The sequence below is a fragment of the Stegastes partitus genome, unplaced genomic scaffold, assembly GCF_000690725.1.
Source record: "Stegastes partitus isolate 25-593 unplaced genomic scaffold, Stegastes_partitus-1.0.2 Scaffold271, whole genome shotgun sequence".
In the NCBI taxonomy this organism is placed as follows: Eukaryota; Metazoa; Chordata; class Actinopteri; family Pomacentridae; genus Stegastes; species Stegastes partitus.
The window spans coordinates 263,780-290,944 of record NW_007578002.1 but is presented as its reverse complement, the minus strand read 5'-3'; the positions used below and the strand labels follow the sequence as shown (position 1 = coordinate 290,944).

At 41.8% G+C, this 27,165-nt stretch overlaps 1 protein-coding gene across 1 annotated transcript in view; it reads left to right on the top strand.

Moving 5' to 3' along the window:
* pcdh1a (protocadherin 1a) overlaps positions 1-27,165 on the top strand; it is a 106,540-nt gene that overhangs the window by 12,581 nt on the left and 66,794 nt on the right. The window contains exons 2-3 of the mRNA XM_008282424.1: positions 20,989-21,803; positions 22,702-24,888. Coding sequence (XP_008280646.1) covers positions 21,009-21,803; positions 22,702-24,888 — 2,982 coding nt within the window. The 5' untranslated portion in view covers positions 20,989-21,008. The remainder of the gene's footprint in view (positions 1-20,988; positions 21,804-22,701; positions 24,889-27,165) is intronic.

Genomic DNA, 27,165 nt, shown 5'->3' with positions numbered 1-27,165 from the left:
GTAATGACAGAAAAGAAAGAAAAAGAAAAAGAAGAAACACACAAATGTTTGGCCATCTGTGAGAAAAGAAAATGCATAGTTATTAAGGAATTGTTTTAAATCGGGCAAGCTGTAATTATTCTTTCATGTCAGCTGGTATTGGCCATGTTTCATGCTGTCTAGTGCCAAAGACAACATTAAAAATGGAAACAGCTGATCAATCATACAACTTAAATGTCTGCTATGCTGGAACTTATCTGAAAGAGGTGTTTTCCATGAAGCTCATTTAAAAGAAAAAAGCCTAATATTACCTATAATTTAACAAATTCGATGCAATATGTCAAAACGCATACAAACTCGGCTAACGTCTTGTTGAGCAGATAAGCGGCGTCATGCAGCAACCTTGTTGATCTGGATGGAGACAAACCTATCCAACGTGACATGTGTGCATCAAAAAGAATGCATTAGAAGAATGACTGAATAGTTATTTTCACTCTATTGAAACAACAAGCGCCGCAGCGGGCTGAAAGGACCGAGCCTCGGTCGGTGCAGTGGAAGCTCGAGCCTGGAAACAGTATTAACAGAAGGTCACTTACATCTTGTGTACATGTTTATTGTGCTCTGTACATTGTCGTATAATTCCACGACTGCTTGCAACAGCCTTATGAGACAACATAGCTAAGTACAAGCCGATTGAATTTGTTGAATGTGGACTATACTTGATGGTTTACTCCCAGAGTAGCGTTTTTAACACACTCCCGAGTCACTAAGACGTTTTATAAGCACACTGTCTTTAACCAGCTAAACGTTTTCCGAGTCTGTGACACAGGGGACAGTGGCAATGAAGATCTTTTATTCTGTGTCTAAGCTTGAGTCAGCAGAAAGGGAAAAAAAAAACTCACTCCGCACTGCTGAGCTGCACATTTTAGCCTAAATAATAGCAACCAAGTGCTCCCTTTTTAAAAATTAAAGGTGCATCCTTCTCGAGCTTCCGAGAAAATGCCTTCGCAAATGGCTGCGCTCCAGGTCACTGAGCCCTCAATAAGATACAAATACAAACCAAACCAGATGACAAACTTATTGTATGTTTAAGTACTGCGGTATCTCATTAGTGCTATTATGCTACCAAACATTATTAGTTTCTCTTTCAAAGGCCTAAAAAAAAAAACAATTTGCAAGACCTGTGGGTTTAATAATGTCGCAGCAGTTCACTCATACACAACCTAAAGAACATTTTAGCTTGAAAGGTCCAGGTCAAGTTTTTTTTTTGCAAACTTGGAACAAAACAAGCAGAAAGTAAAGTAGTGTCACCTTTACCTGGCGTCTTTGAAATAAAGTCGCGTGGGTGAGTTTCAGCGATCAGCAGATAATTTATTCTCACTTCAGCCAGTATCAACAAACCAGCTGAGGCAATTAGTGGATGAAGCTTTTATAAAAACCAATGAACCAGTGAATGGGTCAACTTCTTTTTTTTTATTGGTAGCTCAGGTCTAAAGGCTGCTGTTCCTAAGGAAACACCTCCTCTGTTAGCGGTTTTGTGCGACAGGCTGAGTGACGGAGACGCTCACAGATGCTGCCTTCTTTTGTTGTTGTTGTCATCCAAATGGGACAACATGGGGTTTTTTTGTTTTTATCTCATATCTATTCTACATATGGTGTTCATTAAGTAGGCTTTAATAATTTGAAAATGATGAAAAAAAAAAAAAAGTGATTTCCTGCCGGAGCCCTTATCCAAATTTCTTCAAAGGTCTGAATCTGATTTTGAACATTATTAAACTCATGGAAATGAGATCCCATTTTACCCACATGGAATAATGAAAATAATAATATAGTTAATACAGAGGCATTTCATCCGTCCACTGGAGTCTCCTTCCGTACAGCCCCATATATTTCCGAGACATTTTGAAGTTTTATACCGAATAATATATCGCTCCACACGGAACTTTTACAGATCATCACATTTTCAGTGTTATATCGTATTAGGTGCTGGGATACGTCGAAATCTTTAATAATAAAAGCATATATATTATTCACTTGAAAGGCGTACGCTTCTTTGTTTCAGAAAATGTAAGATTGAAGCACAAAGTCCTGATATGTGCTAGTGAACTTTATCTAATCTGGTTAGTCTCTTTAATCTTCAGAACAGGTTGGAACTTAAGCGCAACTTGCAGGTTGAATTTTTTTTCCCCCTAAATTTGTATTGAAAAATGATCAGACGTAATCGTTAGAGAGGTTAACGCAGGATTTAAAACGTTATTATGTGACATAAAAGCTGAAATTCAAACTAGAAAAAAAAAAAAAAAGTGGGCTTTTTGAGCACTGCTCTTCAACGTGCCTTTTTTTTCTCGCCTCAAAAAATCTGTCATATTATGTCACCTAAGGGAGTCGTCTCTGCCTCCAAGCGAAGTGTAATAGTAGGTGGTAGCGAGACTGAGCGGCTGTGATTTAGAAAGCGTTTTGTGCTAATTACCTGGCGTTTCACAATCTTTCATCATGCTGAATTATTGTGTTTGTGCAGGTGGGAAAAATCTCCAGCCTTTTCAGGACCTTGAGTCTACACCCTGTTTTTTTTAAAAGAGACTTCTCTGCTGCATCCGGAACCAAAAACGTGGTCAGGTGCGGCATTCATTTATGACAGGAGGATTTATGTTCCGGGCGGTTTGATGAGGTTCTGGATGAGATGTCTAAGTCTAAGTTAGACTGATAGCTGCTGCAGTTCCTTCAGTACACACAGTAGCAGCAGCAGCAGTGTTAGTGGCACAGATGGGAGCAATGGTCACAGATCAGTCAGAGATTCGGCTTGAAGACGATGCAAACTGTGCACCTTACGTCTTTTGTAGTGTTTGCAAACGCGGTCACCATAAATCATAGTGTCAGTTTATGTTAGACTAGTGAGAAGTGACTAATACTGATCCTCACACATTGGTCTCTGTTATTGACAAGTATTAATATCTCAGTATTAATTGGTCAGTGATAGTTGTCGTAGCGACTTCCACAGTCGCTAGAGAAGCCGAGGATGGGTTCTGTCTAATTGCATGACGCGCTGTCGCTTCCTAAATAATGCACAAAAGTCTGATCCGTGGTTTATGATTCATAGGCATTGCAAAGCACTGGGCTACGGTAAACTTGTTGCAAAATTAAAGACACTTTAGCGTAAGTCAATCAAGCGTGGCGGTGAACAAAAATTACCCAGCCCTCCTCTCTCTGGCAAAACGACCACATGACTGACTGTCATCCCTATTGACAGCTCAACCCATGTGACCCATGCTCCACATCACCATGACAACCAAATAAACAAACTATGAACCCAGTGATCAATACTCAAAAAACAACATTTGTGGCTCCTACAGTTGTTATATTATATATACATGTTGGTTGCTTCTGTGTCGTCACAACCAAGTTGTCTCTTTTAAAGCAGTTTTGGAAAAGCTACTCTGGGTGTTACTATTCTCAATACAAAATATTAGGCCAAGTATGACTAAATCATGTGAACAAAAAGCAAGATGCAGCAAGTCTTTTGTAGAGGAATATGCCTCAGATAAGCTGCCTCTGATGCCGCCTGTCTCACTTGCCACACAGTCTTTGCCATAATGCAGAAGACAAGCATTAATCTAGCCATGCTAACAAGCTAAAGTAGCCTATAAATCCCAACCTGTTATCTGCTGTTGTAATTATAGTATTCGATTTATGAGTCCTGTCTGGCTCTTTGTCTATTTTTCATTTGGGTTTGGATCAGTATGACCAAATAGATATTTAAAACAAGATGTCTGGTCTGTGAACTCAATGACATACACTTGCTTCCTTTTTTTTTTTTTTTTTAAATTTCCATTCATCTTTTGAGTCTCTGCAGATTCTTCCCCCCAGTAGGAGTCGAGCTACGAGGATGACACTGTACCTATATTGAAGCTCACAGCTTAAACGCTTAGAGGACATGCAATTACATTAACTAGAAGATAAAAACCTTGAAATCTTTCCACTGCCATTAAAGCAAGGCCTGCAATCAACTGAATGGTTTGGCACAATACACACACACACAAAAATACAAGTTTGGAGACTTTGACAAAATAACTTCATCCACAATTCAATTAGCTGCTCCCTGATTCAGACTGCAGGACTAGATGAATGCTACCCTTTTTGCTAATCCATTCAAATGTATAGAATTTATTTATGACTTTGCACATAATTTAATCGTTTTAAAAAGCACATCCAAAATGCTAAGTAGCTTAATTTCCTCTCTCCCTCTCCCTCTCTCTCTCTTTCCCTGTAGATGGTGTAGGGTTAGCAGCTGTGCTGTGCAGCAAATGACTGCAGGAGTCTTTAAAGCCTACTGTTTCACTTGCAGAAATGTCATTGTTGCTGCTATTGCATCCCTAACTGTCAGGATCATGTGAATATAATCCCTACCCAGTGGCAAACATAAACAATGAGCAAGAGAACGACATGCAAACTAGTGTAGCTCCTGGCATTGCTAAACACGCTGCAAACTCCCCCCCCCAACCCCTGTAAGAGAAATAATGACATCCACCGCTGCTCCACAGAACCTGCAATAAATACGCTGAATGCGATGCGACAGCCTCAATGTAAGACATAGAGACGTGTTTACATGGCAGTAACAGGATTACTTACCCCTACGGTGCGGTACGCTCGTTGCACTCGCTAAATATTAATTTAAAGAAAAAAATCTCTCCATAGGTTGCTCGTTTGAAGTCCAGTTTTGTGAAGATGAAGGAGCCATTTCCAAAGCACACTGTTTTCTCAAATTCAGATATTGCAATTTTTCTACGAGAGGGAAGAGTGATGCGGATCCTCCCACCTCTTAATACTCTGCTTGCTAGAGAGCCCATTCTGTTAATTAACCAAACCACATGGGGCCAAACATAAGTCCAAATGCTCTCTCTTGTTTTGATTTAAGTTCATTGTATATTCTCCCCGCTGAATACGAGCTCGAAGCGGTGGCTGCACATTTTTTAAATTTATGCCAACGTACACTTGTTCTGTATGTGGGATGCTGTAAAAGGTGAGTTGAGGGTCAGACCTCATACAGAAGGAATAAATGTGCAAGAATAAGGACGGTCTTAACCTATGACCGCCCCAACCCTCGGCTTCCCCCACATGCTGGCTTTGTCACCTCACTGATTTCTTTTTCTTCTTCATACATCAGCACCTAACTTACTGCTGAGCTCCTTACCTGCCCCATGTATGATATTGCTTCCACAAAGATAAGCAAACATGCATGAGGTGAAATGATGGAAGAATTGACGCCTCGAGGTGGAAATATTAGTGGTAAATTGTTCGGCCTTTGTAACTGCCAATCAGAAACACCCCCCCCCCTCTCCCTCTTTCTCTCTCACTGAGCTAAATCATGACAGGAATGAGTTGTTCATGTGGTGCTGACAGCTTTATAAACACACCTCTTCTAAATCTCTTCAGATGCCAGTCCGCCATTAGGAAATCAGTTGTCCATTAACGCATTTTAGCCGCGAGATCACATCAATCCTCAGAGAATGATGGCTTTTCTTTTCTTTTTTTTCTTTCTTCTTGAGCTCTTTGTCTTATTGACATGAAAAGCATCTAAATTACCAGGTGGGGTTTTCAGACAAAGTGTAATTTGTATTGCATGTTAAGACTTCTCCAGTGATACATCAACATGTTCATTACGGTTTACGAAGCTAAATCTGCTGCGCACCCATTATGCTGTAAATAATCCTCACTTCCACGCCGAATGGGGTTTAAAGTTGTGTTATGAATCAGTGATACCAAAATAAAAACTGTCTTATTGTGAAGCCATTTGCTTTTTGGAACAGAACGTGCAGAATTACATCATTAGGAAGCTAAATAAATTGCACACCAGAATACAGGACGAAAGCAGAAATTAACACCGTAGGAAATAATTGTGAAACTGGGCAATGTGCAAAAGATTTGCTTCTGTGACTAAATCGCCGCCGCTGATAAAACAATAAGAAGTGCTGAGGAATGGTCATAGAAATCCAATGTAGGAATTTAAATTGAGCGTAATGGATGGGTTCCTTAAATTCAACAGTTGTGCTGCAGTGGTCCCTTTTTTTCTCCCTTGTATAACTAGAATATATGACTTCTGCATAAATATCACCTAAAACATAATCACATTTTTACACAAGTCCAATAGCGGTAACACAATTAAACAAATGAGAAAAAAAATAATATTACAATTGTATGTATTGAGGAAAATTGTTCAGTATTACATATCTGTGAGCACCAAAACCACATGAACCTTCACTTTCACTATCTGCTGTGCACCACTTGAGGGACTGGCTAACCTTGAGGTATTGGATAACTGTGGATCCGTCCTGCACATCAGCTTGTAGTAATTTCAGCCAATTTCAGCCTTGACTCTGGTATGTTGGCTTGCTTCCTCGCATGAACTTCCCACTCGGTGTCCTTCCACGACATTCGAACTGGATAAAGGATGGGATTTTGACGCGGCCGTTCATCTCTAACCCGTCTTTGACGGAACCACTTGTGTGCTCGGGGTTGCTGTGTCACTGCATGCATGACCCACTTTCTATTAAGATTCAGTTCACGGACAGATGTGCTGACCCTAGTCTTTAGAATATGCTGGTATAATTTATAATCCGTTGCACCTTCAGTGATAGCAAGCCATCCTGGCGCAGATCCAGCAAAACAAGGCCCGAACCATGATACTACCACCACCGTGTTTTCCAGATGGAATAAGGTTCTCGTACTGGACTGCAGTGTTTTCCTTTCTCCAAACACAACGCTTCTCATTTAAACCAGAAAGGTCTATTTCGGTCTCATCTGCCTACAAAACATTTTCCTGAAAGCCTTTTGGCTTGTCGACATGATCTTTAGCAAACTGCAGATGGGCAGCAATGTTGTTTGCTGAGAGCGGTGGCTTTCTCCTTGCAGCTCTGCTATGCACGCCAGTGTGTTCAGCACTCTCCTGATGGTGGACTCAGGACTTTCAATATGAGAGAGGCCTTTAGTTGTTCAGAAGTTACTCTGGCTTCCTTTTCGACCCTGCAGACTATTATGAGCCTTGCTTTTGAATCGATTATTGTTGGTCGACACTTCTCGGGGAGGTTAAAACTGTTCTTGAATTTTCTCCATTTGTGCACACACTCAGTCTGGCTGCGGATTGGTGGAGTCGAAACTCTTTCAAAGATGTTTCCTTTTTCTTCGTTCTTAGATATCTTCTTTGTCCTGCCGTGACAATACACTTACATAAAGAGGCATTGTAAAGATCAGGCCTTGAGAGATGATCCTATTCTTTAAATTATACACACTCACTTCTAAATCTCTCATGCCATTTATTGAAAACTCCTGACTCCAGTTTGCTAATCCTACAGGTTCCCACACTTTAGCCACTCACAGATGTGTAAAATGAAATTATTTTTATTGATAAACAAATGACCAAATATATTATTTTCATCTGCTGGATTCTCTTGATCTACTTTAGGTCTTGTGTGAAGATCTGATGGTCACATTTACCCAGAGATACAAAAGGGTTCTATTATAGGCTCATTTAAAATGGATGGCAAAATGATAGAAGCCCATTATGTTTTCATGTAATGTTAAGGTTCGCTTGATCACCTGCGCATTCATCGCCAACTACGCTCGACATTTATCACAGCGTTTGACACTCTGACATGTCATTGCATGAAAAGCACAGGTGTATTGATGATGGATGGATATGAGTGGGGAAAGGTGCAGCTCCTGGCTCACTGTCAGGGCGTACTAGGACATTTAAAGGAACTTAGCTGTTGTTAATTTGAATTTGCGTCGCCAGTCCTGCAATGACGGGTCAACATTAGCGCGGCGAGGAAGGTCTATTGGTTTGACAGCTGGACATTGCTACCATTTGTCCATGACTTCTACCTTGCATCGCAACCATTTATTCCATCCATTAGCGTGATCATTAGCTGTTTTTAACCACTTTTCTAATACGATTGGCTTTGTGGGACACTACTCCAGTCTGTCAATTTAGCTATTATGTCCATTTATCTGTTACCTTTGACTTTCACCATTTATCTATTATTTCCAGCCAACTATTTCAACCATTTATCCGTCACTTTCAGCTAATGAGTTAGACCTCTCTGTTGAATGCTTGTTAACTTGTTTTCACACGCCGTGGTGAAGAGGTGGTGGGGTTGACTCGATATTGTCAATATTTTCAACAGACAATACTGATGCATTGAAACAACAAAATCAAAAATGACATGCATGTATATTTATTTGCTCAGCCTGACAAATTCCACTGGTGATGAGAACGCTTTCCAAAATCTGATTTGTCTCAGAGCCGAGCAGTTCAAGAGTCATTGGGTTTCCTCTTCGCATCGCTGCACCTTCTATCCCTCGGTTGACCCATCTGTAACTGCTCCACAAGTGGATTTGCTACAGATTTGAATGCAACGTATTCTTCAACTCTTGTGTCAGTACAAAAGGAAAGGAAAAGAAAATCTAAGGAAGATAAAAGATTTTGTCCGACGCTGAAACTTGCCACTTTATTTTTATTTTTTTTTATAGCGCTGACATTTAAAGAGTAAATCCGCACCGGATCACATATGGCAGATAACTGCTGCGGCGCTGTTGCCTGTGGCCTCAAATGTTGTAGCGTGTCTGGCCACACCCCATGATGTCACCGTGGGTGTTTTCTATCATCTGTCAAAGGCAAAACACCCGCTGTGACATCACTGGCTAAGATGTGACCAGAGTTACAGCATCCTTGAACGTTTTACCTATAGAGAGCCGCATAGCAGCAGTTTTTTTTTTTTTTTTTAGCCGCTTTTCGTTCAGTGAGGATTTGATCTTCGAAATGTGAGGTGTGGCAATTCAGCACTGTCTTTAAAAAAACCATGTTCCTACACAACTAAACTGTATTCTCATTTACATTTTCAAAGAAATGTAATGCCATTATCATAACAAATGTGTTTTTCTTACTGAATGGTATAGGAAAGGCCTTCGGTTTTAAGACGCCACAATGTCTGCATAAAGAGCCAGAAGGGCTGCTTTGAGGCATAATTTGAATTTGAAACCATGACTCTTTGACTTAAGGTTTGTTTTCGCTCCCTCTTTGGTTATATTTAGGCACCAAAACCACATGGTATAATTTAGGAAAATAGCATCAGTTTTGGGTTAAAATGCAACCCACTCATGTTTGACGCTTCCCCTCCATTTTCTGGGTTACCATGGTGATAAGGCCCCCAATCTAATATATGAGTAGTTAGCTGCAAAGAAAAAAAATGGCAGAGATGTGTTGATGTTGAATTGTATTTGTGATAGGTGGCAAAAAAATATGTTTCCCTCAAAATCTAATTGAGAATGCATAGGAACAAATGTTCAAGAGACGAGGTGAGTTGCTAAATAAGATGACAGCTCTTATGTAAGTTGAACCACTCTACATGCAATAACCATGTGCTATACCCATGGTGAGGTTTTTCCTGTAGAAGGCAATTTAAGTACCAAAGAAAACCAAATTTTACCCAGTTTTGTTGATTGGGGTTTCATTTACTCAGCATAATAGACATTTTTGCTCATCGAATAGCCAGAAGTACCAGGGAGATGCATAGATTTATGTCAAAAGAGGGTAATCCAGACTCATTGCTGTGACTGTGCATGGACGGATGACTGTTTAATGGGCAGTCACCCTGCCAAAAGGCCAACGCTGAGGCAGAAAAACCCTGCATGGCCAAGCATAAACAATCCCCCAAAAGTTTCAATCCATTCAAATTAAATAAAATTTAATTAAATGAAACTCAAATAAATAAAATCGAATTACAGCGCCGGTCTCATTATTTAACAGCCTCAATTCACGTACACCGACAGTGTTTTCTCCTCATTTTTCTTGCTTTAGATGTCCATTTGTGTGTTTTATTTGGGTGTGTGTGTGTGTCACCTTACTTCTGTATGTTGTCTGTGTTTGTCTTTTCTCTGTATATGCCTCCTGTGGAACTGTGTGTGTTTGTAGGGGGGGGTAGGAGGAGGAGGACGGGTGCTCCAGGTGGGGTATGTGATAAGAGAATAGATGTAAATGTATACAGATCACATTCACACGCTGTTGCTGTTTGACGCAATAGCAAACAAACCACGAGATTAGAATTCTAACATTGTGTCTACCTATGGAAGCCTGCCGAGCTTCAAAGTTTCCAGCATCAGTTCGCATAAATGGAGACGGAGGGAGCTCAGGAACATATTTTTAAGTAAACTTGCCAAATTCTTGATTGATATTTGTTGAATGTGTTGGCTGGACTGGCAGCTTTGAAAGAAAAGAAAAAAAAAATCCGTATGAGGCTGTATTATTCAGGGCACTGGCTACAGACAATGAGCTGGCCAGATACTGCGCAGTGGCCAGATTCCTTTTTGGGGAATTTGAGAGAGTTTGAGGCCATTCTCTGCTTTTCTTCTAATGCACCTATTACCCTTGCCTTGTCCTCATTTTTCCCTCTCTCTTATCCAAATATGGCCACCAGGAAAAGGTGAGTGGGAATCAAACAGGCCTGCGCTCTTTAGACTGACTAATAAAGACATCAGATGAAGCCGCGCTCAGCCCACACTCTGTTATACCTGAGACGGACAATAACACTTTTGAATCGTGGCCTCGGTCTCTGGCTGCTTATTCGATCTCAATAAATACATGAATATGAATGACACATACCTGATAAAGATCCTCTAACCGAACCATTAATATGTTCTCAATACATAGTCAATTTAAGTGTAATGATCTTGAAACTGAATTCAGTTTCTAATGGGATTTATGTGGTTTAACAGCGGAACCGCTCGCGACAAAATATTTAATTAGACAGGGGAAGAAAAAAAAAGACCATCAAACTTCATTTCTGTCAAGTGCCAAGAAATGTGAATCACACAAATGACGCTTTTAAACATTTCTAATGAAATATAATGAATCGACTCAACTGGGTTGGTCACCCTTTTGGAACACTGACTCACGCGCCCCGTTTTCCTAATCACACGATAATTGCCTTTTGTTTGTGTGCGTGCAACGTTAGTTTCTGTTACTATGGCATCGTCTCCTCTGTTTGTATCCGCTCTCTTTGCAGACAACTTATGGGCCACCTGTGAAAATACTTAAATGTTATTAGTATGGCTGTTGAAGAGCTGCATAGCAGTGGCAGTGCGTGGGCGGGAGCTCTAATATGATTGGCTCAGGGACACTGTAAGCCTGAGTGGCAGCCCTTAATGGGAGCCCTGGAGAGGTAACCCAACAGCTGTGTGTTTGCAGCTAATGAGAGATGGGGGAGGAGTAAAGGATCACAGACTGGAAACACTCTGATAAACTCTTGCTTCAGAATGGCTGGGGAAGATAGGAAATCAAGTTTCCTCCGGAGGACATTGCTTAAGGCTTTTTTCCTTTGTGACAAACCCCAGGTTTGACTCATTGCTCCTGGTCCATTGCTTTATGCTTAAGCAGTTATGATCACTGGCATCAGTGTTTGGGAAGAAAGGAAGAGAGTAACTGTGGCGTGGGATGGATTTCACTCCCTGCTGAGCCATGCTGATTTATAGCCCTGAGCAAAAGCATTGTTTTTTTAATTACACTGCTGCAGTTTTCACAGATGATGTCAGACATAACTAGTTTACTCCAATGTACACTAACAGGATATTGTGTGCAATTGGTAGTCGGTGTCTTCCCTGGCACGGAAACAACATTATAATATGCATTACTCTAACATAAAGCAATGTTAACATTCAATTCCACTAATTTTCCTCCAGCAGATACGGAGGGACTGGAAAGCTTCCCCCCTTTTCCCTTATTATAACCGCCTGAGGGTGGCGCCAAATGAATAAATAGTGGTCAAACAGCTTCCATTTTAGGCCACTCATTTTGCTACATGTAATGCATATCAACAAGTAAACTGTCAGTGCGGGCTACCTGTTACATCAAATTTACGCAAACAGCGCGAGGAGTGGGTTTTATGCGAGCGGAAAAGAGGGGGTCGTTGTGCGGCAGGAATATAAAACGAGCGCACGGCAGGGCCCTGTGATGGCACGATTTACGCGCATTTAATAAGGTGCATTCCTTCTCTCCCTCCCCCCCACCACCTCTGTTTGAGGTGACCCAGTTTGATGAGATCTTCTTAAACTGTTGGAATCACACAATTTCCTGGTAGGCAGCCCCGGCATAATGTGATGTTGAGTGTGAAGTTGCAGTGTGCTGCGGTGGATGAGAGCCCCACCTCCTCCCACGCTCTGATGAGTAGAGAGAGAAGGAGAGAGAGGGAGAGAGAGGGAGAGAGGGGAGCAACTAACCTACCCACAGTGTCTCACCACTTGCTCTCTGGAAATGCTTCAGATGGGCTTCTTGTTCAGGACCGGTTAGCCGTTTCGTGTTTTTTTTTATTTTTCTTTTTTCTAAAAGGCTTGCAAAGATGACATCCCTGCTGCTGTCGCTGAGACATCCAGTGCGTCCTTAGAGTGCGCTCTGAGCTACTTCTATCTGCGGAGAAGCGCTGGAGAAACTTGGACCAAAGGGATGCGACAACGAGTGCATATCTTTGGCAAGGCATCAGTTATTGAGGATTGAAGAAAAAAAAAATGGCACACTGTAGGGGTCTACCTATGGAATGAGCCTCTGTTATAAAATAGCCTCACACGAACTGATCTGAACTTAGAAATATTCCCACGGACAGAAAAAGAAGAAAAAAAATTAAAGGGGGGGGGAAAAAAAAAAGGACGAACGACGCGTTTGGACGCAGGATCCTGAATTTTGATGCGGAAAGTTCCCTAAATACTGAGTGGATTTTGTGGCTCGCCGAAGAGATTTTGATGTCAGCACTGTGACGGAGGTTTGAGGGTTGGACACCTGCCTCTGGGAGCACCGGTGGACATATCAGCTGCGGACGAATTGGCTACGCGACAAGCGCTCGCATAGAAGTCTCTGGCACAGGTACCGACACGACTGCAGAATTACGCAAAGAAAGTTGCTTTGATTGCTCGATTTTGTGTTGCGATGTGGGTGGAAGTTTCTTTTTAAATGTCTCCCGACTTGTCTAAAGTGCTGTTTTTTTGTGTGTCTCTTCGGCACAGGCCGTGGTGGAGAAATTTATACAACAAGTTGTGTGCACTTTGTATTAGACAACAACCAAAAAAAAAAAAAAATATGCGGCTGCTCGGTGTTACAGGTTGATGATGGGATGCTGTGCTGGAAAGGCAACAGTCTCGATCTGTCATCCGCTGTAAGGATCCGCTGCGTGATTGAGCAGACGATGCATCGCAATTAAAACACATCCGAGTAGAGTTGCAGCCTCCCTGAGTGATGGTATTAAGTCATTAAGTCTGCATATCATTGCACTTGAGCGCCAACGCGAGTTCATGCGCTTCAATCTGATGTGGTGCTGGCGATCGGCTAATTGCGTTTTATTATACCATTATGATTCTGTGAAGCAGAAAATGTGATCCATTTGTATCATCCCCTCTCCCGTCGTTTATGTATATATATATTTATATATTTATATATACATCACACTCGCTCGGAAACATCCCACTAATTGCCTTTTATTAGTGCATCTTTATTTTTGGCGCTGTTTACTCACGAGTAACGATTTGTGCGCAAACGATTCTGACGTACAGGCTGTCATGTTAATAACTAATCGGCAGTTTTCCTATGGAGAGGTCCGTGCTCGTGATTGGAGGAGAAATATATATATGTATGTATATATATATATAAATAAATAAGAAATTCTTTGATCAGCTCATCCTCTCGGGTAATCTCCTGCGCTCTCTCCGGTGAGAGTCTGGGGTGTTGTTTCTCGCCACTCCACCGACCACCAGGCACATTTTAATAGTCTGCTCTACATAGTGATGTCGGTATAAGTTCCCACACATTCTGTGGGCTGCAGGAAAAAACACCGAGAAGCTCAGAACAGGCTACTTCTATCCAATATGATGTGAGGAAACTGTCTCTAAGATATAACAAATGTGATCCAAATCTATCTATCTATCTATCTATCTATCTATCTATCTATCTATCTATCTATCTATCTATCTATCTATCTATCTATCTATCTGACAGTTTTATTAATTCTGTTTACCTGCCATGGAAACAGGTAGTTGAACAATAGGGGAACTTTCCTGCCAGTGCTGCACAATAACCTCCACTGTGTCATGTAATGGAGCTGCTGAAGGAAGGCTAAGTGTGTGGTAAACAGATCAAATTGTACAAGGGGCACAAAAGGATTTATTTTTACTGCCTAAACAGGTATTTCAGCCTCATGCAGCGAACCTTTTCACAATCAGTAAAATAACCCCCGTAAGGAAACCTCACTGAACTCTGCTTTAAGTTCACAGAGCAGCATAGAAATCTAAATTAAAGGTCAGTATCTCTTGTTACGGAGTCAGGTAATGTCTCCTCTTTGTTTATTTTTTGTTTTTCTAGTAATAGGAGTGACCCTCTCTCTGTTTTTTTTTTTTCCGTATGGCTCCAGCATAGCTAAATCAAATGCCCATGCCCTTATCAAGTGTTTTCTAACCAAAGGCCATCGCTTTCTCATTACCAGTGGCCAGGGGTTTGCGGCCGGTAGAAGTGTAGCAGCCTCACATTTTGCAGTAAATTCTACTGGTAGATCAGCTGTGTAAGGAGACCCATAGCTGTGATGCTACCCATCATAAATCATGCTGGTGGGAGGGTAATGGATTTTACCTGTTATACTAGCTAAAGGCGCAGAGTCAGCCAATATATCAAATCACATCAGTTGAGAAAATCATTAAATCATCTGTTATCTTTCCACACTCGAGCAAAGCGGGGGAAAGAGAGCACATCTTACAGCAGAAATTCATGAACTTGATTTGTAGCGGGTAACAGGTGAAAATGCGGCTTCTGCAGGGATTCAGTGATGCTGCAGGATCAAAAAATAAAAAATAAAATCTTCCCTGCAGTTATTGCAAAAACAAGCAATTAGTGTGGGGAAAAAAAAAAATCTATTTCATTCCTACGTTCAGATGATTTGTTTTTCCTGACACACCTCTAACCCTTTCACATATTAGTGATTTACAATTACGCCTCAGTCAATTCTGCGCTTGAGTCACTTCTGCTGGACCTGTGGAGCGGCCAACTTAAAGAGCAAATGTCACCCAGTCAGTCACCGAGTTGACTCAGTCAGTGGATAGTCTGTCTCTATGGCAACCAGAGCAGGCGCACATGCTCCGCAACACAATTATAATGTTCTTCATTTTTTTTTAAAACTACCTGTTCTTTTTTTTTTTTTTCTTAAATTGACAACACTCAACCCCAAACTCTTTTGTTCTTTTTTTTTTCTTAATCCCAGCTAAATATCTGTTTCAGAAAAAGCGCTTTTGATCTACTTCAGTACCTTTTAAAATAATGCAAGTTATTTTACTTTGCAAATAAATCCTGACATATTCTTGTCATATAAAGGAAGCAGATGCTGATGACAGATTGATGATGGTATTTATTTTGGCAGCAGATGCCTTGATGAAATGCGTGATGGTCATTACATACTTCAAAACTATTTTACTGTCAACTTCAGTACTGCTTTGGTACTCTTAATTTATATTATTCAAATGTACCTCCTACGCAGAATTTCTGTTTTATCAAGCTAAATCCTTTTACTTATATTTTCCGCCCTATATTTACCTCAGTAATCATGAGCATTTTATAAAAAATAAAAAAAAAGAAACACTTGCTTTTAATGCACCAGCTAACCTTATGCGTATCCTTTCCTCCCACCTCTAAAATGTCAGCACTCCTGAAGACTGTTTGACAGCTGCCTGTGGTGCAAAAGGTTTTTTGGGAAAAACACATGTGGCACACTTTTAGGATGATGGTCTCTAAGTCGTATTTCTGCATTTCCCTTTAGTTGGCGTTGGAGTGGATCTGTCATGTAAGCTCGGATGGTTCCAGTTTTTCAGAGGTCATTGCTATGACTTGGTTCAGCAAACCCCGGCCTCATTAAAGCAAAGAATTGTTTCCTTGGGAACAACTGCACAGTTTGACACAGGCTGGGACGCTGATTGTAGGCACGTACAAGTTGAAATGTTCTCTTGAGCAGTGGGGTCAGCTGGGTGGTGCACTGTGTGAGGGCTCGGTGTGAGACTCAATCAGACCTTGTAGTTTGACTGATGTTTAGCTGCCAGTGAAGTCTTTCACCTTCTCCTCTGTAAGGAGCTGAGCGGCAGCACCGGCACTGGGCACTGAGCCTTTAGGGACTAGAGGAGAGGGAGAGGGGGTTGTGGGGGGGTTGGGGAGCGGGGTGGATAGAGGATTGTAGGCAGTTGCTAGGAGGAATTTGTGAGTTCACTATCATTTGGAATGGCAGCGGAGGAAAATGGGTAGATCCATGAGGTAAAAAGGAGAGATCAGACGGAGTGTGGAAGGGCGCCACATTGTTGGGAGACAACCCCCTATCCTGCATCCATTGTTGGAATTCAAGTCTTCTATTTCTTTTGAAGTTGTTGCAACTATTCCAGTGGTCTGATTGTGAATGCAGCATGTTTTGTCTCCTCTTTTGCATGTTTTGTTTTTGAGCAAATCCACTTTTCTTTAATTATTAAACCCTATATAGTTGTATTAACAGGAAGAAGGGGATTTGGGGATTAAGGTATGCGAGTGGTTTCAGAACTAGTTTCATACAACATCATCTAACGCTTATATTTTTGGACTCTTTTGTCTCCTTTCAATAGCAGTACCTTGCTAAGAACAGTTTTAGCACGAGGTCAGAAGTCATGTGGTCCAATATCAATCACCACGCTTCTGCAGTACATTTTAGTGCAACATAAGGGACAACAGACTCCCAGGTGACACAGTGAGGGCGTGAGTGAGAAAACACTTTTTCCTTTTCTCTTACCGCCAGTCTTATCCGCAGAGGTCGGTCGCAGGTGAAGGGGGTATGCTCGGGTGAGCTTCCTCCAGCAAATCGTGAGTCTTTGGAACGATGGCCACGCTGAGCATGAGTCATGAAGCGCTGACTCTTTAGTCTGGTCTTGCGCTTACACTTGGCACCCCTGGTGACCTTAATAAGCTGGGTTTAGGCCAGGCAGTGTTCTTGCTGAGTGGCGAGCCTACTCCGATGTTCCTCAGGGTCTTAAACTCCATCGGCGAGCGGTTTTGCCTCGACCGCATTCTCTGTTGCGAAGTTAAACATCTTCACAACGGCAGACAGCAAACCCATCAGGCAGTTTGAGACTGTCTTTGAAGGTCCACCTCCATACTGTGGTACAGGCTGCCTTCAGTTTTTCTCTATGTTGGAACCATCTGGACCAGTGCATGATCACAGCATGAGGCTGTGTGCCGAGTGCTGCTTCAATGGTAGAGTTAAAGTTCTCTCCTCAGTCAGACAGTTGATGCCTTGATTGTATTTGGAGGGATATTTTCTTCACAATATCTGCTGCCTTGGATCACCTCCATAAGGTGTCTGGCTCAATATGTGTGTTGGTTTGTCTATCTGAGCAGGATGCTTTTTGCAGCAAACGGGAATTACACTTGGAGCCCTCTAGGCCTTGAAGAGCCTTAATAGTCCTGCGTGGGGGAAATACAGTGTGTAGTGCACTTACACAACTTGTACTACAGTAGGGGTCAACCAAGCATTAGCCAGGTTTAAGTTGTCCTGTGGTGCAAGCTTCCAAAAAGTAGCTTTGCGATTTTCTACTTATAATGGGTTGTTCAGTGGACAAATGAAAAAAAGTTTCTGCAGTGATTCTCTCTTTTTTTTTTTTTTAGCTCGATACCACAGTGCTGCTCCGATGTTGACAGTAGAAGTTTTAATAGATTTCATTTTCTGAGCCGCACACTTGGTGAATATTCTGTATATCCCACTTACTGGCATTTTGATTGTAGAAATCAGTCCTTAAAGAAGACAAGTTCTTAATTATGGAATCCACTAAGTAAACAGTTTAATTGGAGAGCAGTTGATTAGGACTTCATTATCCCAAAAAGAAGAAAAAAAAAAAAGGGGTTTCTTGTTCCTCCCTTTGATTTCATGCTGAGTCATGTATCGCGATCTGCCTGAATCAGCTCGTAGTCTTGTGGGTCTACCACACCATCTGGGATGGCAGATGATAACCAAGTTTTTCAGAGAAAAAGTGCTGAGATGCCGGAAATGTCACACCTAGTTGTGTTCAGCAGTTCTAATTTCTCCGTTTTGCTGCTCAGGTAGTGAACTTTTGGTGAGACGCACAGCAGTCCAAGAAGTGTCACATTCTCCTGGAGTGAAAAATCTCAGCACTAGTTCCTCCCTTTGCCGCCACAATGCAGCGGTTTGAGACGCGGAGGGAAAAGAAACTTGATTCCTTCAAGCTTTTGATAAAATATTTGTGCGAAGGCTGAGGAATGCGAGATAAAAAAAAAAAGAAAAAAACCCAAAGGCATGGTGTCAATAATATTCAGCTGATAAGAGATTCTCACTGAGTGATGGCAGAACGCATATTTCACGAACAACATGAATTTTAATGGCAATGTAAACAAAGAAAAAAAAAAAAAAAAGGAACGCCAATCCACTGGGCTGCCAGGCACGGTGCCATCTGGAAGACAGGCATGAGGCCAACTGGAAGACATTAAGTCATGAGTGTCATCAACCATAACAATCATGTCACTATCAAAGCACGCCTATTCATTCTAGAAGTGGCTGTAATGGTGGAGGGAGGGATGGGGTGGGGGGGGGGCAGTCACAGCTAAACAAAACATTATGAAATCAGTTATGATTTTTAATTTTTTCATGGCCCTTTTGTAGAAATCATTGTGCAGGCTTGAATTCATAACGGATGAAAAAAGATGCATGTCAAGTAGGCCGATGCACATATTGTTGGACCTCTGTGCCACAGGGTGAGACGAGAATAATTATGGTGTTAGAATGACAGTGACGTAGTTTAACTGGCTATATATATATGCATCTACATTTCTTTATAAACCTTTAGGCAAGTTTAGCTGAATGAGTGATAGCAATATGAAGCATCGGATTGTGAATCACTTTTGAATTATATCACAAATGATAATGCTGCAGCATCAGTCTTAGGTGTGAAGAAACGGCTTTCGCGCTGTTTCTGCTGATTATGTTTTTACTTCTGCCTGCCTTTTTTTTTTTTTCTCTTTTCTCTCTCTTGCACACATGAACACACAGAAAGCGCATTCACTGTTCACGCCACATTGACTAGAGGTTCCCCCTGCAAATGTAAAAAGGGACACATCGATAACCGAGCAATTAGTGCATCAATAACCTGCACTTCCAATTTTAATGTATTCAAAAGGAATTGGATTTTTCCATTGGATTTCTGTATATTTGTGTTTTGCTGTCTGGCTTAATACACATTTGCCTTACTCTTCTTCTGGAGCATTGTTTCATTCCAGCAGATGCACAATGTGCCAATTCCTCTCCGAATAACACTATTTAGTTGCATTTATGCAGATTTCTATCCGCCTTCGCCCATACCAACTACGGGTGTGTTGATTAGGCTTGTTCTTTCTCCAGTACTTAAACTCTGGCTGTAGACCCATTCCAGATTCAGCACCTATGGTAGCTTTTTTTTTTCCTGGTTGTTGTTTTTCTGTTTAGAAATCTGTGTAGAATTGATCGGAGTCACTCGTTTGAGGTAACATAATGATTCACCTGCAAATCACTTTTTGTGATAAAAAACGGTGAAGAAAATTGCATTGGTTCTGTATTGTTTAGACAGAGGCTAAGAAACAGTATTTAATATGGACCGGTCTGACTAATACCTGAGGCATAAGGGCCGGTATCGATTAGTATATTGAAGTAGTACATCACTAACACAAACCCAGCTCAATAGACTTTGTACACAAGATTCTGCACTAAAAGCATCAAAGTGAGCGCTGCATGATTAGTGAGTCAACGCTCAACCGAGGCGCCGCTTTGCACGAAATTAAAAAAAAAAAGTTTAAAAATGTGGCTACCGTGAAGTTTTCCAAAGCGCTGGACCGTAATCCTTAACCTCAGTGTTTGCTCCCATTTCAATTACCAATAGCACACACATACCGAGGAAATAATTATAGTCGAAAATCATTGCAGCATGGAAAAAAAAAAAAAAAAGCCAGAAATCTTTAGCTGCAGGGAATACAGATCAAAGAAGACAGTAAAATAATGGGTCGTAATTACAGAGTTGAAAGGTTCAAAATCAAACATAATGATTACAGTGTTTGAGCTAGCCAGTAGCAATGGAGCGTGGATGGAAATTTCTACATTGTGCATTGTTCATAGTCTGCATGCGGTGATGCTGGCAAAGTTGCGTAATCCGCACGAGAGGAATTAGCCTCCGTGACCCTCAGAATGCAAACCCCTGTTGTTAGAGGGCCTCTCTGATAAACAAATAGATCAAACAGTTCATCTCTCTCAACAGACGATATTTTGGCAGGATGGTATGGATTTATTCTTGAGGGTATGTTTTATACCATAGGTTATTTTAGAGCTACATTGCTTCCCCACTCAATGTCGAGTAGTGTAATACAGAAATAATGAGTCTCTTAGGCTGTGAGATTTTGTATTACATTTTTATTTGATTACTCAGCCGAAACAATCCACACCGGCCCTCAAGTTTGTTTTGTGTGTAAGCTCATAAGATATAATTTCTTGTTCCTACATTAATTTCTACATAAAATTCATAAATCTGAGATATTCATTGAAACTCTTGAAGCTCTGGAATGGGAACCAAGCTGGGATATACTTATGATTGCATATTTTTCTCAAAAAAAAAAAAAAAGAAAAAGAAAGAAATTCCTCTCCTCTCTTTGTTGTTGCCTAATTATGGTGTTGTGCTTCTAGGCCTGCTCTGGGTTTTGGTACAACTTATTGACAAAAATAATTCATATCACAGCTGTAGAGCTATAATACAACAATACAAGGATTTTATTTTTATTTTTTTTATTGTGCTGAATAAATGTTTTACTATGTGTTCTGGGATTTTCCTTTAAAATGAATGTTAAGCAATTGTTGCCTCTGGAACTTTGCAGCAGGGACGAGCATTGCAGCAGAATAAGTGGCTTCTATAGGAAACAGCGTTTTGACCCTGATTCTCTGTGTTATTTTACAGGCAGACCTTCTGATGACCTAATGGAACTGAATTTCCGAGTAGTACTGTTTTGGGTCGTGGTGCTGCTCTGTGGCTCTGCTGAAGGCAGCATCCTGTACCGGGTCCAAGAGGAGCAGCCTCCCAACACTCTCATTGGTAGCCTGGCAGCAGACCAGGGACTGCCAGACTCGGGTCACCTCTACAAGCTAGAGGTGGGTGCCCCTTACCTTCGTGTCGATGGAAAGACCGGAGACATTTTCACCACTGAGATTCCCATAGACAGGGAGACCCTGAGGGACTGCCGGTCTCTCGCTAAGGGTAAACCCTGCTACCTGGAATTTGAAGTATCGGTGACAGACCTGATACAAAACCAGAGCCCACGACTCATTGAAGGACGCATTGAAGTTCAGGACATCAATGACAACACCCCACAATTTCCCTCTTCTGTGCTCACCATCTCTGTCCCTGAGAACACCATCATGGGGGCATTATTCTCCATCCCTCTGGCGACAGACAGGGACTCAGACAGGAACGGCGTGGCTGACTATGCGCTCACTGCAGGGCCAGACGCAGCAACCTTGTTTGGTTTACAAGTGGCTGATGACAGGGGAGGGAAGCTCCCGCAGCTCATTGTCCTGGGCAATCTAGATCGTGAATTGAAGGATTCCTATGACCTCACCATCAAGGCAGTGGATGGAGGGAACCCTCAGCGCTACAGCAGTGCTTTGCTGAGAGTGGTAGTGACAGATGCAAACGATAACTCCCCCAAGTTTGAGAAGTCTACGTACGAAGCTGAAGTGTCTGAAAATAGTCCAGTGGGGCACTCAGTGTTGCAGGTAAGACTGTAATACTATTCTTATCTCATAGAACTTGTTTTAAATCAAATAAATGGTTGCAGAATTAAATAACGTTTTTGTGAGCAGGATGATGAATTGTTTGGACATTTGGATTTTATTTCAGCTGCAAGCGTTATCAACCAGTTTATCAAGATATGTTTGAGGAAAATTATGTCTTGCATTATTTTTATACATCCTCACAAAGTGTAGCGTGAGTGTGTAAATTAATTTTAAAGATAGACATTTTTTAATTTGCCGTTGTCATTAAAAATTACAACCCTGAATGTTCGAAATGTGACGTCTAATTCAAAATATTTGGGAAACCAAGGCCACATATACAATATTTCTTTAAACGAGTCTCGTGCAAGCTTCCTTCACTCCTATTGTTCTAGTGGGTATGTTTTAAAATAATACTACAAGTATTAGAGCATTAGCACAGGTAATTAAGCTGCTTATTGCCTTTGTTGTGCTATTATACTGGTGGAAACAAGAGTTAGAGATGCACAATGTCAGACTGTAGGCGTAAGATGCTCTGTGTAGGATTTTCTCAGCATACTGCTGTGAAATTGCACTGACTTTCATAAAAGAAATAGCTGCCCTAATATTTTAACATATGTTTTCATGGGAACCTAGAAAGGGAAATAAAAGAGAGGAAAAATAAAAAGGCAAATGACATAACCATCAAAAGCAGAGAGGAAAGGCGGTATTGAAATATGCCTAAATAAAGTTGTTCACATGCTGAGCTTTGAAGTGATCAGACTTCCATTGATCCGTGTATTCACTCATCCAGTAACTAATGATTAGTGCAGAAAGTCCTACGCTGGTTTCCTTTTAATTAGAATCCCAAAATGTTGCACGTAATTCATGTCTTTAACCGAAGAATATGTTTTGATTGTAGGTCAAAGCCAATGACTCTGACATGGGCCCTAATGGAGAGATTGAGTACACCCTTCACCAAGCAGTAGACCCGGTGCCGAAGCTCTTACGAATTGATCGATCCAGTGGCATTATCTATGTCAAAGGGCCTCTGGACAGGGAGGAAATCAGCAGCTTGTCCTTCTATGTGGTGGCGAGGGATAAGGGTCCTCAACCTAAAAGCTCCAAGACATTTGTAACCATTGAGGTGACTGACCAAAATGACAACGCACCAGCTGTGGAGATCCGTGGAATTGGTCTTGTTACTCACAGTGAAGGAGTGGCTAATATTTCAGAGGACATGCCAGTGGGAACAGCTGTTGCTTTGGTACAAGTGTCTGACAAAGATGAAGGAGAGAATGCGGTGGTCACTTGTGTGGTAGCAGGAGACGTACCCTTCCAGCTCCGTCCTGCCAGCGACTCCTCCAGCGACAACAAGAGGAAGTATTTCCTACAGACCACCACTCCGCTCGACTACGAAAGAGTTAGGGATTATCGAGTCGAAATTGTGGCTGTGGATTCTGGAAACCCGGCGCTCTCCAGCACAAACGCTTTAAAGGTGCAGGTGACTGATGTCAACGATAACTCTCCGATATTCTCACCGACCTTGTTTGAAGTTGATTTTGCCGAAGAAAACCAACCAGGGGAGAAGGTTTTGGACGTTACAGCCTCCGATGCCGACAGCGGCACTAACGCCGAACTCCTCTATAATATTGTGGCCGACTCATCCATCAAAGGTTTGTTCGAGATTGACCCGAACACAGGCGAAGTAAGAGCCCGAAGCCCGCTTGATCGTGAACATAAAGAACGGTATGAGTTTCGGGTCACTGCGGCAGATAAAGGGTCTCGTGTTCATAAAGGAACAGCAACTGTCGTCATAAAAGTCCTTGACCGCAATGACAACGACCCCAAGTTCATGCTAAGCGGCTACAGCTTTTCAGTTTTGGAGAACATGCCTCCCCTCAGTCCAGTTGGTATGGTGACAGTCCTTGATATGGACAAAGGTGAGAACGCTCATGTTCACCTCTCTGTGGAACCCGATGGAGGCAAGTTTGTTGTTCAAAATGGATCTGGCACCATCCTCTCCAGCATCTCATTTGACAGGGAGAAAGAAAGCAGCTACACGTTCCGTCTAAAGGCAGTGGATGGAGGAGAACCACCCAGGTCTTCATATGTGGGCGTTACCATCAATGTGCTGGATGAAAATGACAACGACCCTGTGATCACTAAGCCCTCCAACTCCTCCTTCAGGCGTTTGTCACCACTTGCTTCCCCAGATAGTCATGTTGAGGTCGTGGAAGCTGAAGACCTGGACAGTGGGCCTAATGCAGAGCTGGTCTTCAGTATCGCTGGTGGTAACCCTTATCAGTTATTTCGCATCTCCCCCTCCAGCGGGGAGATCACCCTGGCAAAGGAGATGACCCGCAAACATGGTGGACTACATCGTCTGGTGGTGCGAGTGAGTGACAGGGGCAAGCCTGCGCGCCACGCCACTGCCCTTGTTCACATCTATGTCAATGAAACCATTTCAAATGTCAGCTTAGTGGAAGCCTTAGTTGGACACAGTCTTTACACTCCACTGGACAGGGACATCGCTGGTGATCCTGACAATGGTTTTGCTGCACAGCGCAGTAACATTTTGTTTGGAAGCCTCGCTGGTGTGGCAGGCGTCGTAATGTTAATCTTGGTGGTGGTATTTATTCGACACCGCATCCAGAGAGAAACTAAGAGTGGCTATCAGGCTGGCAAAAAGGAAACAAAGGACTTATACGCGCCCAAGCAGGCACCAAAGAATGCCAAAGGCAAACGAGGAAGGAAAGGCAAACCCCAGAAGTCCCCAAAACCTCTCGGGGAAGAGGAAGAGGTCAGCCTTCAAAAAAGTCTCAAGTTCAACCTCGATGGAGTCAATGATAGCCCCAGGATACACCTCCCCCTAACATATTCACCAGGAAGCCCTGACATAGGCAGGCACTACCGCTCAAACTCCCCTTTACCCTCCATTCAGCTGCAAGCCCAATCCCCCTCAGCCTCTCAGAAGCACCAGGCCGTCCAGGACCTGCCGGCAGCCAACACCTTTGTAGGGACGGGAGGAGACGACAACTCTACCGGCTCAGACCAGTACTCCGATTACAGCTACAAGACCAGCCAACCGAAGTACAACAACAAGCAGGTAAAGTCTTACAGAATGCAACTGTAGTGTAGACGGCCTATCTGAGGAGTGGATGATTGGTGTGCTGCATTGTTTGTGTGTTTTAAAAAGGCATAATTCAATTTTAGAACTTATTATTATTGCGTGCAGCAGTTTTAAAACTTCTCATAGACTGAACAACTCTCATTTAGCACTGTGTTGCCAGCGACAGTAATTTGCTCTGATTTACTTCGAAGACAATTTGAATAATGTGAAGGGCATTTGTTGTCATCGCGGGATCAGTCTTGCATTGTAAAAATGTAAAATGATGCTTAAAAATTTATTGCAGATTTGTTACTGCCACTCCTTTTTTATTTTCATTTTCATTCTCTGCAGAACTGTACATAATGTGAGATGACAGATTAAGGAGAGACCAAATGCCTGCTTCAATTTGAAATATACATAAGTTGTTTAAAAATGAAATGACTCTCTCTTAAATTCTAGAAAAAAAATAAAAAATCTCGACTGACACGGACGATATGAATATGCTTTTGGAATAATGAACTGATGCAATATAGTATCAGTTATTTCTCATTCAACATTTATTTATATTCAGCCTCATTTACAATATAGGCCAGGAAGAAAACAAGCAAAGGATGTAAACATACAGTCAGGAAACACGGATGAAAATGATGATTAAAAAAAATGGTGAAAAGGCAAATGAGTGAAATATTAAAAACATTAAGAATAATGACGGTAATTAAATTTTAAAGCCGATGAATCAACTTAAACAAGAACAGCTGCAAGTGAAATAAACTTAAATTGCCCTGAAGATAAAATGAGTCAAGCTTTAGATTATTTTGCAGGTTATTCCAGGTTGCAGTTGAGTGAAAGTGGATTTTCCAGCCGGCACCTGCAACATAATCCAATCATGTGTTCGAAAAGTGTAAAAATTAAAAGATGTAAAGGGGGAAAAAAGGCAAGTAAAGCCCCTAAAAAATAATTGAACCCTGTGTCTTTCATGCTTTACAGAGAGGCAGGGCCACCTAACCTTAGCATATTGTGAGTATTATAATAATTACTGCTGATAAATGCACAGTGATAAACATCAAACAAGAGCTTAAGAGTTGAAGCAATATAAAAACGGCACCACAATCTAACCCTAGTAGGAACTGTGCCTCAATCAGCGTCCTTCTACGATACGGACAAAAGCATAGTATTAACTCCAGTGACACGCCGTCTCGCTGTTTGTTTGGCTCCCGTGTAAGAAGGTGAAATTGGATGCACAAAGAAAGTTGCTGCAAGAAAATCTACGGTCAGTCGTAGTCGCGCTGCCGAATATCGTAGGTGGCCCGTCATGTTTAGTTTCCAGCTTGTCAGTGGAGTTGAGCGGGGAAGGTCCATTTCTCAGTTACTTACTTGTGCTCTACTGCCTGACCTCTAGTGCTCTGATCTCTGCAGGTCACTTGCTCTTATCTCCCTGCTCCTTATGCTCTTATCTCCTCTTATCTGTACAACATTTGGCAAGGCTCGAATCGCCATGGAAACAGAAATATTAATAGACTCAGAGGGGATTACGAACAGAAAAATTGTAGAGTCTAGGGATAGAAAGCTAGTGTGTCTCTAGGTTTCTGTGTCATCTGCAACTGTGGGAATGTGCGTCTTGGACTAGACAAGTACAAATGTGTATTTGTGTGTGTGTGCAGGAGAGGATAAGGCGGACTACCATTATCCTTAAATAGTATAACATTCTGCGTAATAGAGGAAAGTGTCCAGATGTCTCCATCCCACCAGTTAGACGGCGAAGCTTGAGGTATTGAAATGGATCTCGCTTTCTGTCAGGAAATAACGCACTAAACTTTCATTTAGCATCAAGAAAAAAAAAACATCCAGTGTCAGTAAGAGGTAAAAATCTGTATAACTTCAAAGAATCTCCGACTCCAGAGACAGCCTAATACAAGGGCATCCCATCGCAAACATTAACAAACGCAGGGGGCGTGATTAACAACCTGACATAACTGATACCGCTGAACCTCACTGAGTGATAAGTGATATATATGTGTGAACAGCGAGATCTAACAATAGCCGTGGCGGTATTCAAAGGATGGCCCTTTTTTTTTTTTTTTGCAGGGAAAACATTTGACATTGATGTATACAATTTATTTTCATCTGAGATGCGTTGACGTGAGCTTTCAAGACACTTCACACACCGCAGTGTCATACATACAAAACAGTTTGACACTCTCCGAGGCTTTGCAGATAACGTTTGCCACATAAAAATTAGTAAAAATAGACGGGGGGAAAACATTCTGCCGAGTT